Source organism: Otolemur garnettii, unplaced genomic scaffold (genome assembly GCF_000181295.1).
Source record: "Otolemur garnettii isolate 467f Iridium unplaced genomic scaffold, OtoGar3 scaffold00140, whole genome shotgun sequence".
Classification (NCBI taxonomy): Eukaryota; Metazoa; Chordata; class Mammalia; order Primates; family Galagidae; genus Otolemur; species Otolemur garnettii.
This window is the reverse complement of record NW_003852535.1, coordinates 4,625,758-4,642,963: the sequence shown is the minus strand read 5'-3', so window position 1 is coordinate 4,642,963 and position 17,206 is coordinate 4,625,758. Positions and strand designations below refer to the sequence as shown.

The 17,206-nt window shown below is 56.4% G+C and overlaps 1 protein-coding gene across 1 annotated transcript in view; it reads left to right on the top strand.

Annotated features, from left to right (window-relative positions):
- The first annotated feature begins 3,966 nt into the window (after positions 1-3,966).
- MYRF (myelin regulatory factor) overlaps positions 3,967-17,206 on the top strand; it is a 33,168-nt gene continuing 19,928 nt past the window's right edge. The window contains exons 1-3 of the mRNA XM_023518504.1: positions 3,967-4,022; positions 16,257-16,344; positions 16,457-16,720. Of these exons, the coding sequence (XP_023374272.1) occupies positions 3,977-4,022; positions 16,257-16,344; positions 16,457-16,720 (398 nt within the window). The 5' untranslated portion in view covers positions 3,967-3,976. The remainder of the gene's footprint in view (positions 4,023-16,256; positions 16,345-16,456; positions 16,721-17,206) is intronic.

Sequence of the window (17,206 nt, the reverse complement as noted above, 5' to 3'; positions counted from 1 at the left end):
AGGGTGTTAGAAGTGAGTTCTAGGCCTCAGAGCCTGTTTTCACTCACCGCCTCTGAACAGAAGAGGAAACCAAGGCCGTGTAAGGATAGAGAACTGCAGAAAGTGACACAGACCAGGGACCTGGATCTATGCTTCCCGGCCACCCTCACCTCACGCAGTGGTTTTCAGAAGTTCTTCCCACCATGTGGTCTCACTGGTCTGGAAATTATCCTGTTCAGTTAGTGCAGCAGGAGAAGAAACAGGGTGGGAGGATTCTGCGCTTGCCCAGAGGAGGGACCCTCACAAGGTGCTGGGCAGGGCTGGAGTGCCACTCTGACTTCCTGGCCCTACTCAGGACCAGGGGAGTTGAGGGGGGATCATCTCCTGTCCTATCTTGTCCTGTCTCTGAGCTCCTGCAGTCTGGGAGGGAGGTCTATGCTATAGGTGGCCAGCTGCCAGGTAGGCCTCTTGCACCCCAGGCCAGGGAAACCGCACCCTGGCCTCTCTGGCTGATTGGGTTCACACTCACCCCTCTTTGGGCCTTCTCTCTTCCTCTGTGAAATGGGCCAGTATTGCAGTTATATGGACTCACAGAAGGCCAGAAGTCCTGGGGTGCAGAGGCCAGGGCACCACCTCCTTCTGGGCTGGCCTCCATGCTCATTACTCATAAACCCTCAGGTCCCTGAGCCCTCTCCCCAGTGCCACCCTCTGTCCCCCATCTCCTCCTGGCCTGCCACCACTGTGGGGCCAGCAAGGGCTGCTGGGAACTGACCAGAGGTGGAAAGAACACCATTCACTAGTCACTTCCCTGCATTTCATCTATATTGGGGGCAGGGCGGTGGACAATGGGCCGTGCTTCACAGGTGGGGCCTCCGAAGAGAGAGGGCAGGTCTGAGAATGGGCTGAGCTGGCCCCAAGGGATTATAGCCACGTCTGTTGGTCTAGGCTAAAGTTGTGACTCTTCACTCATTGTGGCTTGGTGGGGGAAGCTGGGGTGCAGTAGATGTTCATCTTCATGGATGGGAGCACTCCAGACCCTTGTATGCAGCCCCCTTCACCAGCCCTGCCACTGCCCTAGCCCTGCTGTGCTTGGGCCCTAACCTCATCATGTAATTGGCAGGCAGCCTCGACTCCTCTCTCCGCCCTTGATCTGGGAAGTTTCAGCCACCTCTTCCCCCCGTCCAGAGATGAAACCCCTGGGTACAGTTACTTTTTTGCTCAGTGACCTAGTGGAATCACTCCTATGGGATTAACAGGAGGCTCCATCCCACCCCATCCAACTTCAAGGCTACCCCAGTGACTGTCCTCTTAATAGATTATAATACGATGGTGTTGGGGTATTCAGGACAAAATGCGTGTCTTCCCTTCCACCCTAGCCCTTGATGAGCAGGACAAGAATGGTGTTAAGTCCTTTGATGGCCCTCAGATGGTAGATGTGAAGGTACCATGTGGGATGTGGAGGAAAGACCTGAGGGCAGTGGAGGCCTGTAGAGAAGCTGGTTTTCCCCCTGGTGTGAGAAAACTCATAAAATAAATTCACTTCAAAAGATTGAATGGTGGCTCGGTGCCTGTGGCTCAAGCGGCTAAGGCGCCAACCACATACACCTGAGCTGACAGGTTTGAATCCAGCCCTGGCCCGCCAAACAACAATGACGGCTGCAAACAAAAAATAGCCAGGTATTGTGGCGGGTGCCTATATTCCCAGCTACTTGGGAGGCGGAGGCAGGAGAATCACTTGAGCCCAGGAGTTGGAGGTTGCTGTGAGCTGTGATGCCACCGTGCTCTACCCAGGATGACAGCTTGAAGCTCTATCTCAAAAAAAACAAAAAAACAAAAAAGATTGAATGGTGTAGGTGGGTGTCTACTTTGTCCACAGGCAGGCCTGACCCTAGTGGAAGGAGGGAGCAGAACGGAGAATAACAATTGTCTTAAGGGAGTCTGCAGAGGGAGAGAAACCTCTGGGGTGTATCAGCTGGGGAAGAATAGGCGTCTCAGTTTAGCCCCTCTCTTCCCCCCTGCCCATCCCCTGCAAGAGTGGTGGGGGAACATGGTCAGTGCACACAGCTGGGGCCGCCAGCAAAATCCCATCCTATATATCTAAGAGCAACAGCTCTGAGAGCGGCCCCCAGAGAGACAAAACCTCATTGTGAGGTACCCGCCGGCCTGAGCACTCCCTCCCCCAACTCCAGAACTGTTGTGGCATTGACCCTCCTCGGCCATGGCAGGCCTGCTGACTGGACCACATCTGGGGCTCAGGCACCAGCTGCCCCTCCCCCATGCTTGGCCACTGAGGGGCTGAGAAGGAGGCTGGGGGTGGGAGCAGCTTTGAGGGCTCTCACTTCCATCTTCACCCTCCTCTGGGGGCCACTGCAAGCAGAGTTGAAAGTTCTAGGATGGCTAGGTTGTCATCTTGATCTTCTAGAAAGTCTCTCCCTTTCTGGGCCTCAGTTTTGTCACTTGCCAAATAGTGGTGGGGTGGTATAAGTTCTTCCAACTCCAACTCATTGTGTTAAAGGGTCCTAAGAGGCTTTATTCAAATTGAGCAGCTCCGTAGTGGAATGATTCTCTGGGTCTGGTAGTCCAGAATTCTCTGCTCCCTAGGTTTCAAAGGTCCAATATTCTCTAGTTTGAAGATGCCATGATCCATTCATTCAACACACATTTATTGAGCACCTACTGTGTGCCAGGTAATGTTCTTGGTGTGGAAGCTAGAGCAGTGACTAAGACAGAAAAATCTCTTGCCCTCCTAGGGTTTCCATTCTAAAGCAAGAAGGCTAGTACTTGAAGCAAAGTAAATATGTGTTATGTGATACCCAGGTAGGGCCAGGCACTGTGGCTCACACCTGTAATCCTAGAACTCTGGGAGGCTGAGATTGCTCAAGCTCCAGAGTCTAGAACTAACTTCAAGCAATCCTCCCACCTTAGCCTCGTGAAGTGCTGGGATTACAGGCATGAGCCACCATGACGGGCCTAAATTAGAACTAATTAAAATTAAATAAAAGAAGCCAGGTGTGGCTCATACCAGTAATCCCAGCACTGTGGGAGGCTGAGGCAGGTAGATTGCTTGAGCTCACAAGTTCAAGACCAGCCCAAGCAAGTGTGAGACCCCCATCTCTAAAAATAGCTGGGCATTGTGGTGGGCGCTTGTAGGCCCAGCTACTTGGGAGGCTGAGGCAAGAGGATCACTTGAACCCAAGAGTTTGAGGTTGCTGTGAGCTATGACACCACTGCACTCTACTGGGGGCAAGAAAGTGAGACTCTGTCTCAGAAGAAAAAAAAAAGAGAAATTGACAAGCCCATTCCTCCATCTCAGTAACCCCATTTCAGGTGCTCACTTAAGGCTAGTGGCTACCATAGTGGACGACACATAGAACATCTCGGTCATCACAGAAAGTTCTATAGGACAGCACATCCTCAAACAGCACTGATCCTCATTAAGCCTCAGTTTCCTTGTCTGCAGGAATAGTATCACCTTGGTAGAGTGTTAAACGAGACAGTGCCTATAAAGTGCTTAGTGCAGGCCTGGCACATAACATGCTAATTAAACGCAGATTTTATCACTGCTGAGATAGAGGAATCAGGGGATGTCTCTGCGGTTTAGGTTCTGAATCCCGGGAGACCAAGGACAGTTGGGACAGGTGTGGCCTCTGACCTCAGCCCCACCCAGCCCACCGCAAACCTGACCCCGCCGCCCAGGCCGGGATCCCTGAGCTCCTCTGCCCGCCGGGGACTAACCCGGCGCCCAGCGTCGCCCGTAGGAGCCGCGCGCGTCCTGCCCACTGAGAGCCAGCAGGGGGCGCTAGGCGCAGCGGGCGGGGCGCTCAGGGAGAACAGGGGCCGGGCCAGAGCTGCGTGGGGGGCAAGCGCGGCTGCGGACCGGGCGGGACCGTAGCCGGAGCGGAGCCGGGACTGTCGCGCGGGCCGCGCCGGCGATGCCGCGCCCCCGGGCCGGGCTGTAGCGGGGCCGCGGCCGGAGTGCGCGCCGGGCAGGCCGGATATGGAGGTGGTGGACGAGACCGAGGCGCTGCAGCGCTTCTTCGAAGGTGAGAGACCGGGCCAGCACGGGCGGCGACCTTCTTGCGCTAGAAACCCCTAGCCGATCTCCCGGGGCTGGGACCCTTGCTGTGTTCCCATCACGTCGGGACTCCCATAGCCTGCTCTGGCTGAGGCCCTTTTCTGGGCTGGCACCAGCCTGCTGTGCTTGGCTCCTAAGATCTGGAGTCTGCCTGAGGCTGCTGCCCACCACCACTGAAGTTGGGTGTCCCCTCCCTGCCCCTCATCTGGAAGCTTCCTTGGGGCTGTGTTCCCTTTCAGGTTCACACCTCCCTGAATTCTCCAAGACCTGGAGTCTTCCCTAAATTGACTCCAGTGACTCCTCGACCTCCAGAACACTTCCCTAGTCTGGGGACTCTCTACTGTACTTCCCTGGAACTCCCTGCAGGCCAGAACCCACCCCTACCAGACCTTCTAGGATCTTCTATATCTCTTGAGGCTGGCACCTAGTCTGCCTCCCACAGTGTGACCGCCCCCACCCCGCCTAGAGACCAGAAACCCCCACCTGACTTCTTCTAACTGGGTTTTACTCCTAGTAACTGGGGACCTCCAGGAGGCTAGGGCCCTGAGATTGGGACTCCTTCCCAGACTGTCACCTGCCTTTCGAAATGCTGCCCCCTCTCCCAAGGCTGAAATCCCCCATGAAGCAGCCACTCATCCCCAACTTGGCGCTGGGACCGCCCTCCTTAGCACACTGTCCTGCTTGGAACATTTTTGAAGCTGGCATTCCTGCCACCAGCCACCATCTGCTCTCTGAGACCCTCCCAGTGCTAGGAACCATATCCCACCAATCCTGTTATGTACCTCCACACCTGTCCCTGCAGTTATGTCTCCTCTGACCTTGTCCCTGATCTCACCTTCTCCCCTTGACCCTGAAAGGACCCTCCTTGGGGTGGGATCTATGCACACCTCACAATATTTTCTTCCACCTCACCCCCAAATTGGTCTTGGAGGTCTACTTCTGCATCTCACCAGTCTCCCCCCTTTTCCTAAGCAGCTCCCTGCCCCTCCTCCAGGGCCACCCTTTCTCCCTGAGTGCTGGATTCTGGAAGGATGGGACAGGGTGTGGGAGGGGAAGAGAGGGGAGGTGGAAGCTGATGTCTCCCAGCCCACTCTGCTTCTCAGAACCACCCTAGAACATCTAGCTAGACTCTCTAGCCCCTTTTGTGCCCCTCTCTACCAACTTCGTGGGGCCCAGCCCCTGCTCCCCACCATCCCTAAGCCACACCCTGCTGCTCAGAGCATTCAGAACCTTTTATAAGTGTGGACCCAAGTTTCAAGCCCAGTCCCCAGATCCCTTTGGAGCTCCATGGAGGACAGAGAAAGGCCTTTCTCTGCCTCAGTTTCTCTCTCCATGATTTGGGGGTGGCAGGAACACATGTCTACTTCTGCTTTCTGAGTAGCTTAGGGAACAGCATCCCCAAGCCCCAGGCCAGCCCACTTCAGGATTCTGGACACCCCAAAAGACCCAGGCCCTAAGACACTATGCTTGGGCTAGATCAAATGGTTGATCCTGAGGCAGCCCCTATCAGTCCCAGGGGCTTCCATTCTCCCCAGACACTCTTTAACCTTTTGGAGCTCCCAAGGGATCTTATGAGGCTTGGGGCCCCCAGGAAAGAGGAAAGGAGACACTGTTTTGGGGTGCCCAAGCCTGCTAGGTACCTGGATGATCCATGGGCCAGGCTGCCCTGATTCCTGAGGTCTAGGGCAGAGGGGTGGGCCTGGCTGGCTTGGGCTCCCTCCTTGCCTTCTGAGCCAAACCTTCTCTCTTGGCTATTGGTGGGGGGTGCTGCAGGAGCTGACGCCACAGCTCAGCCATGCAGCCTGGTGGGGAGGCTGTGCTGCTCCCTCCAGAGAGATAAGAGGAGACTCAAGAATGTCTGTGGGGAGCTGGGGCGGGAGTGGGCTGCCCGCCCAGGAGGGCTGGGCTGGGGAAGTGCTCCCAGAGCCTGAAATGGGGGAAGGTATGGGTGGGCGACAGAGTGTGGGCGACCCTGTGTGGGTGTGAGGGAGCACCTGGGAGCCACAGGCCTAGTATGCTCTTGAGTGCAAGTGTGCCAGCACAAGGGAGTGGAAAGCTGTGCTCTCCTGCGTGTGGATAAGTCACTCCTGAGTGTGTGGGCACAATGTGGGCTCTCACACTCAGGGTGGGGGACACCTGCATTCTCATTCTGGTCCCTACCTGGCCATGGTCCCTCCCTTTGGACAGTGTGTGGAAGGGTTTGTGCTTTGACTCTGGGCTGGGAGACTGGGCAAGGGTTTTGCTGAAGGGCAAGCAGCCCTCCAAGACCCTTCACCTGACTTGGTGCCCCCTCCCTAGGCACAGACATAGGTCTTGGGTCCTGCCCTGTGCTAGTGGTGGGCTTGGGGCTAAGGCGCTTTGGGCCTCGGGTGGGAGGCCGGGACAGGGCGGCCCCCTCGAGGCTGGTACAGCCGGGCCCCCGTGACTGCCTGGCTAATCCCCTGGAGAGAGGCAAGGCAGCCCAGATCGGCGGGCACAGGGCCTGCAGAGAGAGGACCTACCAGGCAGGATGCACTGGCTCCCAGCAGGTAACCAGATCACAGTGGGGTATATTTCTCATCACCTGATTGGCTGGGGCCTCTGACTCCTAGAGCCAGGTTAAGGATAGTGTGGGCAGCATCTGAGGATCCTCCCAGGATCCTAGAGGTTCTGGTGAGGGCTCACCCACTGATAGCTGGATGACCCTGTGTGTACCCCAAAGACACCCCAGAGAGCCCTTACCCTCTTTGAGCCCATTTTCATTACCTGCAAGACAGGAGGGGGTGGCACTTCCATGATGCCTTCAGTTCTTAAGAGCCTCACTTCCGGCTCGGCGCCTGTGGCTCAAGCGGCTAAGGCGCCAGCCACATACATCTAAGGTGGTGGTTCGAATCCCCAGCCCGGGCCCGCCAAACAACGATGGCTGCAACCAAAAAATGGCCAGGCGTTGTGGCGGGCGCCTGTAGTCCCAGCTACTTGGGAGGCTGAGGCAGGAGACTCGCTTGAGCCCAGGAGTTGGAGGTTGCTGTGAGCATGATGCCATGGCACTCTACCCAGGGGGATAGCTTGAGGCTCTGTCTCAAAAAAAAAAAAAAAAAAAAAAAGAGCCTCACTTCCCAGCCCTGGGACATTTTAGTATGAACAGCTGAGCCTTGAAGAGGTGGTGCTGGCCCTGATTCTAGGGGCACATGAGGCTCAAGTGAGCAGATAGTGCCCTCAGAAAGCAAGTGGGTGTGGAGGGAAGTGGGCTACCAGCAGGTGCTGGAAAGGCCACTGAGAGTCTGGGGGGCTTCTACTTGGCTTCTAGAGCCGCTCACCAGAGTTGGAGCGGGAGGTCTGGGATCTTGTGCCTTATGAACCTGATGGGTGGCCTGGCCTGGTGAATTTCTTCTCTGACCTCATTTCCCCTCCTAGGGTATGCAGGTGAGTTGGACCAGAGTAGGGGGCTTCCAGTGTGACTTTTTAAAGTCATCAATCAAACAAAGCCAAACTCATGACCTCTCGATTAGACAGATACAGTAGACAAAATGGGGCTGGGCTCCCCACAGCCCCCAGAGAGCCAGGAACCTTTGGAAGCTGCCCTTCTTCCAGCTGTGGGGTGGGTGAGTCGGATGGCACTGGCTAAGGTGCCAAGAGAAGAGAGTGAGTTGGTCAAAGATGACCAGAATGGGCACCCAGCCCCCAGCTCTCTGTTCTGCCATGGGGCTTTGGGGCAGGGATTGGGGGCCACCTGTCAGGGATGAGCATCACTGCCTTGGAAGGGTGGGAGGAAGCCCCAGAAACCAGCCTGAAGACTTAAGAGAGGACCCTCACCCCCCACCAGGAGCCTGGGGTTAAGCTAGGTTGTGTGATGGGGGTGGCACTGTGCCCTAGCTCAGGCTGTCTGTCTGTGATATATGCAGGGAGTAGACAGATGGCAGAGGCAGCCAGGTACAGGGTTTGCTGAGCCTATCCCCCAGGGAGATGAGGTGAGAACCCCTGCAGGACTCCTGTCCCAGCCCCAGTCCATGGAGCTAGGCCCATGTGGGAGGGGAGATGATAGTGGGGGGTCTGACTCATGTCATGTCCTGGACACTCAATGCAGGCCCACACAGCAGGGGCAGGCAGGAAGTGTTCTCAGGGTCAATGGAGACAACAATAGATCTGTGAACAGAGGTGGCAGGTTGGGGGTGAGCCCCGGGAAGCACCCGGGAAGCACCTCTCTGGGAGGCCTGGGGTCAATGCAGAGGTGAGGAGCGGGTTGTTACCAACCCATTGGCCTCTCCTGTGTCTGAGGGGCTAGACAAGAGTACCCCTTAGGGTTTTAAGCAGAGCCAAGGAGGGATTGTGAGCACAGAATAGTCTCTTCCCTGGGGACTGGTCCCCCATTCCCCAACTCCCAAGGGGTTACGGGACAGGAGGGCCCTGGCTGCAGAGGCTGCTGGGTAATGGCCCAGTGGGGCTGCTGATTGGCTGCTGCCCTCGGACTTTGCCCTCCCGGATAAGGAACTGGGAGCAGAAATTATTAACTGAATCATTAACGGGGTGGCCCCGCCCTGCCTGGGCTGCCTGCCTTCTCTTGCACCTTCTTCCTCCTCATGGCCTAGCGCCATCCTATGGGCTTCAATTTCTCTTACAACCTGGGTTGCTAGAGATGGGGGCCTCCTCTCCCATCTCAAGATCTCCAGATGGATGTGGGTGGTCCGTGGAATTATGTAAGGGTATTCACTGGGGTGGACAGCTGGGATCTGCTCTCAGTTCTGCTCTTTGTGCCTGCATCCTCTCATCTGTGAAATGGGAATGCAGTTGTAATAATACCAGTGCCTCCCTCTCAGGGACCCTGCAGGGACGAGGTGAGGCAGTGCCTTGATCAAGATGATTATCCTGTGGGTTTGCACAGCCCCATTCTATAGGCCCATGGCAGGTGTCACGCACCCCCACCAAGATTATCCATCCATAGATAAGTCAATGCTCCCAATCTTGGCCTAAGGCCTTGCGTTTGGTGCTGAGTGCTTTCGGAAAGCCCCTCACTCTCTCTGGGCTACTTATTCCAGAAATGAAGTGAAACAATCAGCCTTATTGAGCACCTTCTGTATGCAAGTCCCTGTGCCTTGGTAGCTCTGGTAGGATGCCTGCTCCTGATCCCTAGCATACCCAGTGGGCCTGCCCCACCCTTTGCCTCAGAGATGTGGAACTCAGTCCTGCAGCAGGCAAGGGGGAAGGAACCCTATCCCGATCGTCCTTTGTCTTTGCCTGCCACACCCAGTTCAGAGCTCTTTGCATATGCTGTCGCCCTGGGGTCCTGGGACACTGTGATAGGGTGGGTCGTGTCCCCTCATTTCTGAGAGGGGGTACTGGGACAGGAGAAAGGTGATGTACCAAACTTAAGCAGGGTGGCCACGGCAAAGTTGAGACAGGGTCCTAGGTCACAGTTGGATGCCAGTTGAGAAGGGGGCTTCTCCTCCTTTCATGCTGAAGGTCTTGACCCACCCCTGATGGCCATGCTATGTGGTATCAGTCCAGCCCCTTGCCCGCTCTAGACCTCAGAGCTCTCTCTCAGATAGTCACAGTTGTGTGATATGACAGTTTGACCCCAAGAGAGCCAAGGCCTGGAGTGGGAGGAGAAGAGGGCAGAGCTTCTGGGTGGGGGGACAGTTGGGTCTAGAGACCCTGCTGGGCTGGATTACACACAGGGGCTCCAGGCCATCCTGTCTTCCCTCTTCATCCGTGTCACATCAGTGAGGAAAGTTCTTCCTCCAGCTGACCTGGATCCCTCCAGCCCGAGGCACAACAACAGTCTGTCTCTTCTGTGTGGGTTTGGGGACCCTGCCTCCCTCAGGGCCTCCCTCACTCCCCTCTGAACTCTCTTCTCCGTGGTTCTCCCTTCTGCAGAGAGGGAAGTCCCCATTCCTTACCCTGGTATCTTGGAGGCAGGTGCTGCCTTTTGTTGGGGAGGTGGGCCTGTGACACTAAGTTCACTCAGTGGGATCTGGCTCCAGCTGGAGCTGATAGGGGCAGATCTGACAGTAGCCTGGTGGGGAGGGGGATAGAAGGGAAGGGAAGGAGGAGGCAGAAACTCTCCCTGGGTGGCCCTCACCCCTGCATGTGAAGCTGTGCCCACTGGGAGGTGTGTGTGGTCTGGGTTTGCACTTGTATCCTGGCATGCAGGCCTGTGAGGTGTGCTGAGATGTGACTATGCACAGGCATGCTCATTCCTCAGGGCAGGTGTACCAGCTGTCCCCACCATGTGGAACCTTCCAAACTGTCTTTCATTTTACCAATCTGTCCTGTCATCTGTCTCTGCTCCCTAGAATGTGGGCAAGGGTTTGTCTGCTTTGTTTATTGCTGTATCCCCAAAGCCTAGCACTATACCTTCCTGACACATAATAGGTGCTCAAGAAATAATTGCTGAGGGAATGAAGGAGCACATGTGGAGAATGCTGGTTTGTGTCCTTGTGTGTGTGCCGCGGAGTGCATGTGTTGGTACTGTCCATGCCTGAGTAGGGGGCACACTGCACATGATCATGTGTGTGACAGTGAGCACCTGACTCTTGGGTGTGTCCTTACAAACACACGAGTGTTGGAGTGTGGCTAGGGTATAAGCACAGCTGGGCATGGGCTACACTGGTGAGACCTGCCCCCACCTACTACGCTCCTATGGGAGAGGGTCAGAGCACTGGGTGGGAGCTGGATCGGCCTTGGGGAGTCAGGGGTGTAGCTCCCGGAGCAATGTAGAGATCCCTGGGAAACAGTGCAGCAATTCCCTAAGAACAGATCACAGCCACTGGCCTTAGTTCTGTTGGGTCTGGCTTGGGAGCATCATGGGGCTGTAAGTTCAGCCTTGTGCTGGCCTGAGGACAGGGTGCCAGTTGTGTGGGGTCTAGGGAAAAACATAGCTATAGCCTAGGGGTGGGTAAAGATTCCGGGTCCCCTTGAAGAGAGGGGTCTTTTCAGGCAGGCTATGGGGCTCTTCTGAATTTTTGATAAGAAGTGAGAGGGAACAAAGACAACTGTGGCTCAAATGTAAGGACCTGATGGATAGTGGTTCAGAGCCACATTTGTCAGGTATGGCTCTTGGGCCTGAGCTAACTGAGGATTTGATGCAGAGATGAAAAGGTAGCTTACACAATCAAGCATCTGACCTGAAGGCATTTCAAATGAGAAGGCTCTGGCTCTAAGTTGAAGCCTGAAGCAGGGACAGGTAGCAGTTACAGATCATGCTAATAAAGATAGAAAGTCCAAGCCAAAGGAGATGAGAGCTCACTGTGCCTTGCCCCGATGTGAACTGGCTTGGAGCATGTTGGTTCTCTCAGGTGACATTGGTGGGTGAGCCACAGCATTGGGGCCCTCTGTGACTGGAGGTGTCTGGGGAAGGGCTGGCAGCGAGGACTCACCACTGTAGAGGATGGCAGGGGCCAAGGCCTGGGGGCTGGACTGTGCCTTGCACATGCAAGCATAATAATTAGTATTGGTCATGCCTCAGAGGGACTTAGGAGAAGGTGTGGAGGCCCTCTCAGAGGCTGAAGAACAGATCCGCAGTAAGGCATAGAGGCCCAGGGTGCAGGAGAACAGCCTGAGGCAGAGGTATGGGCAGGAAGGGAGATGGCAGTCCCAAGAGAGATGGAAACAGCAATTAATGTTGGTTGAGGAGTGGCCTCCTAGGAGCCACCTGGTCCAAGGGTCATGACCACCCCATGATACAGCGATTCATCCTCCATTTGATAGAGAAGGAAGCTGAGGCTCAGGGAGGTTAGGGCACTTGCTGGGGCTCTCAGAGTGATGGAATGGAGGTCCATTAGAAGCCATAGGGCTCTCTCAGGACACTGTGGGCAGCCCCCAGCCACTACCACACTGGTCCCCAGCTACTGCCTGGAGTCAGGCACTCTCAGGTTCAAATGCCTGGGGTAAATGCTCAGGTTCCTAGGGGAGGGGCTTGGTCCCTGGTGCCCTACGCACCCCAGCTTCACATCACCCAGGCCTGGCCGGCATCCTCAGGCCCTGGCCCATGCTACCCACAGCCACGTGGCTGACGGGATTTCCGCCATGTTTGGGGCATGAATTGACAAGTGTCCCATTGACGGGGCAGGGGAGGGGGTGGGCAGGGCACAAGCCTCCCACTGTGCCGGGTCCCCACCCTCCCCCATCCTCCAGGACAATGGCCGAGACTCAGCCAGCGGCCACAGCTGGTGGGGCAGTGAGCACGAGGAGGGTTGGAGGGAGGGGTCCAGGGTGGAGGAACCACCTGGGCCCCCACCCGCTCCCATCCTGCACCTGGCTTGGGCACCCTCAGCCCCTTTCCTGCCCAGCTGAGTGGCCTTAAAGGGATGAAGAGAGAGAAGGGGATGGGGCTACCTCCCCGTAGCTGAGATCCCAGCCTGCCCGGGGAAAGACAGTGTCTGGCTCCTGTTTGAGGCAGGTAATAAAGGACGTAATTAATGAGGAGCGGCTGGGGTGAATAGCTCTGTGGGGCCAGAGCAGTATCTGGAGGGACCCTGTCTAGCCCAGGACCCCGACCTTGGCATGGCCTGACCAACATCCCCAGATCTCGCGGAGCTGGCTGTAGTCTCTTGCTTGCCACTGGCTCATTCATTCCATGAACATTTACTGGGTGCCTAGTGTGTGCTGGCATACTCATATCCTAGAGAGGCAGAAGAGGGTAGCACTCCAAACCCAGTTCCTGCTCCTATAAGCTTCGGGCAAGGTGCTCATCCTTTCTGAGCTTCAGTTTCCTTATCTGTGAAATGGAGAAAAAAATCACCTACCTTGTTGGGTTGGTATGAGAATTCAGCAGGAGCCATGTACAGTGCTAGTATGCAGCAGGTCACAGAGTGACCATTTGGTGAGCAAACATGGGTGTGGGTGGTTGGGGGACAGACAGGCACCCTGCTGGGAGCTCTGTGGAGACAGGAGAGTAAGAAGAAAGTAGGATGGGCCCATGAAGAGAGTCGGAGATGGCCCTGGGGAGAATTGACATTTAAGCCAGAACTGAAAGCCTGAATAGGAATTGGCTTTCTCTGGCCAGTGGAATGAAACTGCATGTGCAAAGGCCCTGGTGTGGGGTGGAGAGGCCTTGGCCTGCAAGCAGTGGCAAATTGTTGAAGGGTTTGAAGAAGGAGAGAAAAGAGATGCTGGTTTGTAACCTCATGGTGCCATTTCCTGGTTGCTGCGTCGTGGGCAGCCTCTGGCGGGCCCTGCCTGACCTTCTCTCAGGGAGGTCTTAAGGATCAGAATGAGGCATGTGTCTCTTGCTTGGCTTCCTGCCTATCATGTCCCCTTTGTTGGAATCCAATGATGTTCTAGGGCTTTTTTGTGAGTGGAGCAGTAGGGGCCCAAGGGACCCTGCCTCCATCCTGGGTTCCTGGGGGCTCTGCTCCAGCCTCAGGAGTCCCTGGACTCTGGAACATTTTCCAGGAGTCTCTAGTGTGGTTGGCTGAGCAGGCCGGGGCCTCTGCCCGGCGGCTGGACCCTATAGGTTGGGTAGCATGGGGAGAAGCCAAGGCAGGCCACCAGGGCTTCCAGGGAGAAGAGGTGTGGGGTCAGCGTGCCTCAGGAGGCCCTTTAAGCCCCCAACCCTCAAAGTTTCCCCCCACCCATTGGCCCACCCTCTCCTTGCCCCATCAGCTCCCTCCTCTATCCTCCGTCCGCCCGGCCCCTGGCACGGGAGGGTCCCTCCTCCCCCCAACCACATCTGGTTCTCGTTAGGGTCTCCCAGGATGCCTGTGCCTGAGGCCCCCATCCTGGGGGAGGTGGGCAGGAGGATTAGGTGTGATTAGGAGTGCTTCTGGCTGGTAGAGAGGAGGAGGAGGAGGAAAAGAAGAGGGGGTTGGGCCTGTTATAAATAGCAACACCATGACTGCATCAGCCCATCACTCATTGTAGATTTCAAGTTCAGTCTTAGAAACTTGGAGCTTCAGGCGCCAGGGTGGGGGTGATGCTTCAGTATCCCCTCCCTCCCGATCCCAGAGCTTGATCCTCCTTCAGAAATTTTCCAGCACCTCAGGTGGGACAGCCTAGGTGGGCAAGGGATAGGCAGCCACCAGCAGCATCTTAGAGCCAGGCCTGTGCACCTGGGTTTGAGTCCTTGCTGTGTTGCTTCAGGCAAGAGACTTGACTGCTCTGAACAGTGAGGATGATGATAATGACACCAAGTTCACAGGATGAAAAGCACTTAGAATAGGACCACACCTGGTAGATAATCAATTGGTATGAGCCCTGGTTGCTGTCATTACCATTATGGGTTGAAAAGCGCTGGCAGGCACCCTATATGAGCCCTACCATCACTCTCACTGTCATAGTTACCATCATGGGATGGTAGGATTAAGTGACATACTGCATATGAAGAGCCTGCAGGATGCTTTGCATATGATAAACTCCTGTGACAATTAACATACACTTGGCTCAAAGATACATGGCACACGTAGGTGCTCAATAAATGGGAACTGTGGTTACTAGAAACTGTGATTGCCAGGATGGGAAAGGGGCCAGAGCAGAGGTGGGAATCCTGGAATCTTGGCTTGCAGGCTGGGTGCTTTGAAAAGCTTCTCTTGCCCTGGCCACACGAGGCCCTGGATGGCCACTGGTGGTGCTTGATGGGTGTCCCTAGTCCCCAGCTGGTGAACTGGGGGTGGGCGGCAGCAGGAGGGCCCTGGCCTGTCGCAGCCAGCGCGTGACTCCTTGGAGGGCTTAGCCGCTCATTAATCACCTAAGCGGGGCTCAGCATTCTTGAAATGCCGGCTGGGGCCAGGGAGGGGCCTGGGCAGGGGGCTCTCAGGGACCCCAGGGCTCTGGGGGCTGGGAAGTGAGGACAGCTGCTCCATTTGGTGAGCCCCCATTGTGTGGCAGGCACTTTTCAGACCTTATCTTGGTACATGCTCACCACAGCCCTGAGAAGTGTGAGCTGTTCATGTCCCCATTTTACTAAGAAGACTGAGGCTCAGAGAGGGTTTATGACCTTCCCAAGGCCACACAGCAGGGAGTGGCTGAGCCAGAATTTGTTCCTGGACCTGAGCTCCATTCCAAGTCACAAGAGGGAAGGGGTATGGCTTGGGACCCATAGCATGGTGTTATGGCACCAGCTACATACACTGAGAGTGGCAGGTTCAAACCCAGCTCTGGCCAGCTAAGCAACAGTGACAACTGCAACAACAAAGAAATAGTTGGGCCTTGTGGTGGGCGCCTGTGGTCTGAACTACTTGGGAGGCTGAGGCAAGATAATTGCTTGGGCCCAAGAGTTTGAGGTTGCTGTGAGCTGGGCACATAGTGGGACTCTGTCTCAAAAAAAAAAAAAAAGGGAAGGGATATGAGACCCTAGACTCCAGAGGTCTGTGGGAGGGGCCCTCCTGCCTCAGTGGGGCTGGCCAGCCCAGGTCAGTGTGGGTGGGGTTGTCCTCCATTATCAGGGTTGACGCATCTCTCACGTCAGCCCCCTTATCACCCCGCCCTCTGGCTCCCCCCACAAGGTGACCCTGGGAGGGGAAAGGCCAGCGCCTCCCCCTCCTCTCCTTATAGTGCTTTAGAGTACTGGGCCACCCTTTTCCTGTGAGTCCCTCCCCTTCGTGGGGCTGTGGCCAGTGGGAGGGCCCAACAGAGGGCAGGCAGGCAGAAGAACAGGGCTCTGATGGCATCGTTCCCTGCTGTAAGGCCAATGCCAGCCCTTGCTTCTCTGGGCTTCTGCCTCTTCTGGAAGATGGGGGCTAGGCTGAGCCCTCCTGATCCTGTTCCCACTTCCCCATGCAGCTTGGGTCCTCCTCCCCATGGGCCCCTTGGATGTGGGGTCCCACCCAGCCAGGCCTTGTGCTCCCAGGTGCCTGGAGCTGGGCCATCTAGAACTAACCACAGGAGGATGAGGCTAGACAGTCTGCTGGGTGTGAGCCATCAAGGCTGGTAGGCACCCACTGGGCACTCCACTCCATAAAGCACCTTGTTTGCTCCTCACAGCACCTCAGATGTGGGGGAGGGGCTTGCATAGCTAGAAAAGGGTATAGAGGGGCAGGATCAGCCTATTGGTCCCTAGAGCCACACTCTGGGCCTCTCCCCTCCTTGGAGATTCAAGGTGGCCTTGTAGACTCCTGGAGTAGCATCAGGTGGTGGAGGGTGGAGGTCCCACCACTACATGGATACCCAGATGGGGAGGAGCATATGTCTTAGAGGGCAGGGGATGGGCAGGGATGGAGGGCTGTACCCACAGGCCTAGGGTCTGCAGGGAGCCAGACCTCTCCCTTGGCTTACCTTCCCCATCCCACAGGCCATGACATCAACGGTGCCCTGGAGCCCTCCAACATTGACACCAGCATTCTGGAGGAGTACATCAGCAAGGAGGATGCCTCCGACCTGTGAGCTGCCCCCAGGCTGCCCCCGCCCCTCTGGCCTCCATCCCTCAACTGGGAAATAACCAAGGCAGGGCCCAGGGCCTGGCTGGGGCTGAGCTTCCTCCTCTGTCCACAGCTGCTTCCCTGATATCTCTGCACCTTCCAATGCGGCCTCCTACTCCCACGGGCAGCCAGCAATTCCCGGTTCCAGTGGGGTCCACCACCTGAGCCCCCCCGGGGGTGGACCCTCCCCTGGACGCCATGGTCCCCTCCCACCCCCGAACTACGGCACCCCGCTCAACTGCAACAACAACAACGGCTTGGGTGCCACTCCTAAGCCCTTCCTGACAGGCTATGCACCCCCCATCAAAGCAGAACCTAAAGCTCCCTATGCCCCAGGGTGAGTGAAGGTAGGGAGAGGGGTATGTGGAAGCCCAGGACAGGCAGGGTGGGGGGCCATGCATGGCCTGCATGGTGCTGCCCTCCAGCCGGGCAGTTAGAAGGGCCAGGGTGACTGGCTCCCCATGGATAGATAAGGGTAGGGGAGGAGGGACTCACAAGCTTTGCTCTGGGGCAGTGGGCAGCCACCAGGGTTCTCAGCAGGAGGGTGATGAGGGCTGATATAAGTACTAGAAGAATCTCTGAGAGCTGTGTGGATGGGAAGGGGCAGGACTGCAGGCTGTGACTGTTTGCTTTTATGGAACACCTCCACATGCATGTGCACGTGCAGGGCACCCAGACACCCTTCACTGTGGTGGCTGCCACTCACTGAAGCATCTAGCTGATAAGTTCCCTTACCCATGCAAGCCCTGTGGAGCCGAGGATGCATCTAGACCAGGCCTCCCCTCCCCATCTGAAGAGTCCACACTCGTGGCCTGAACCAGGG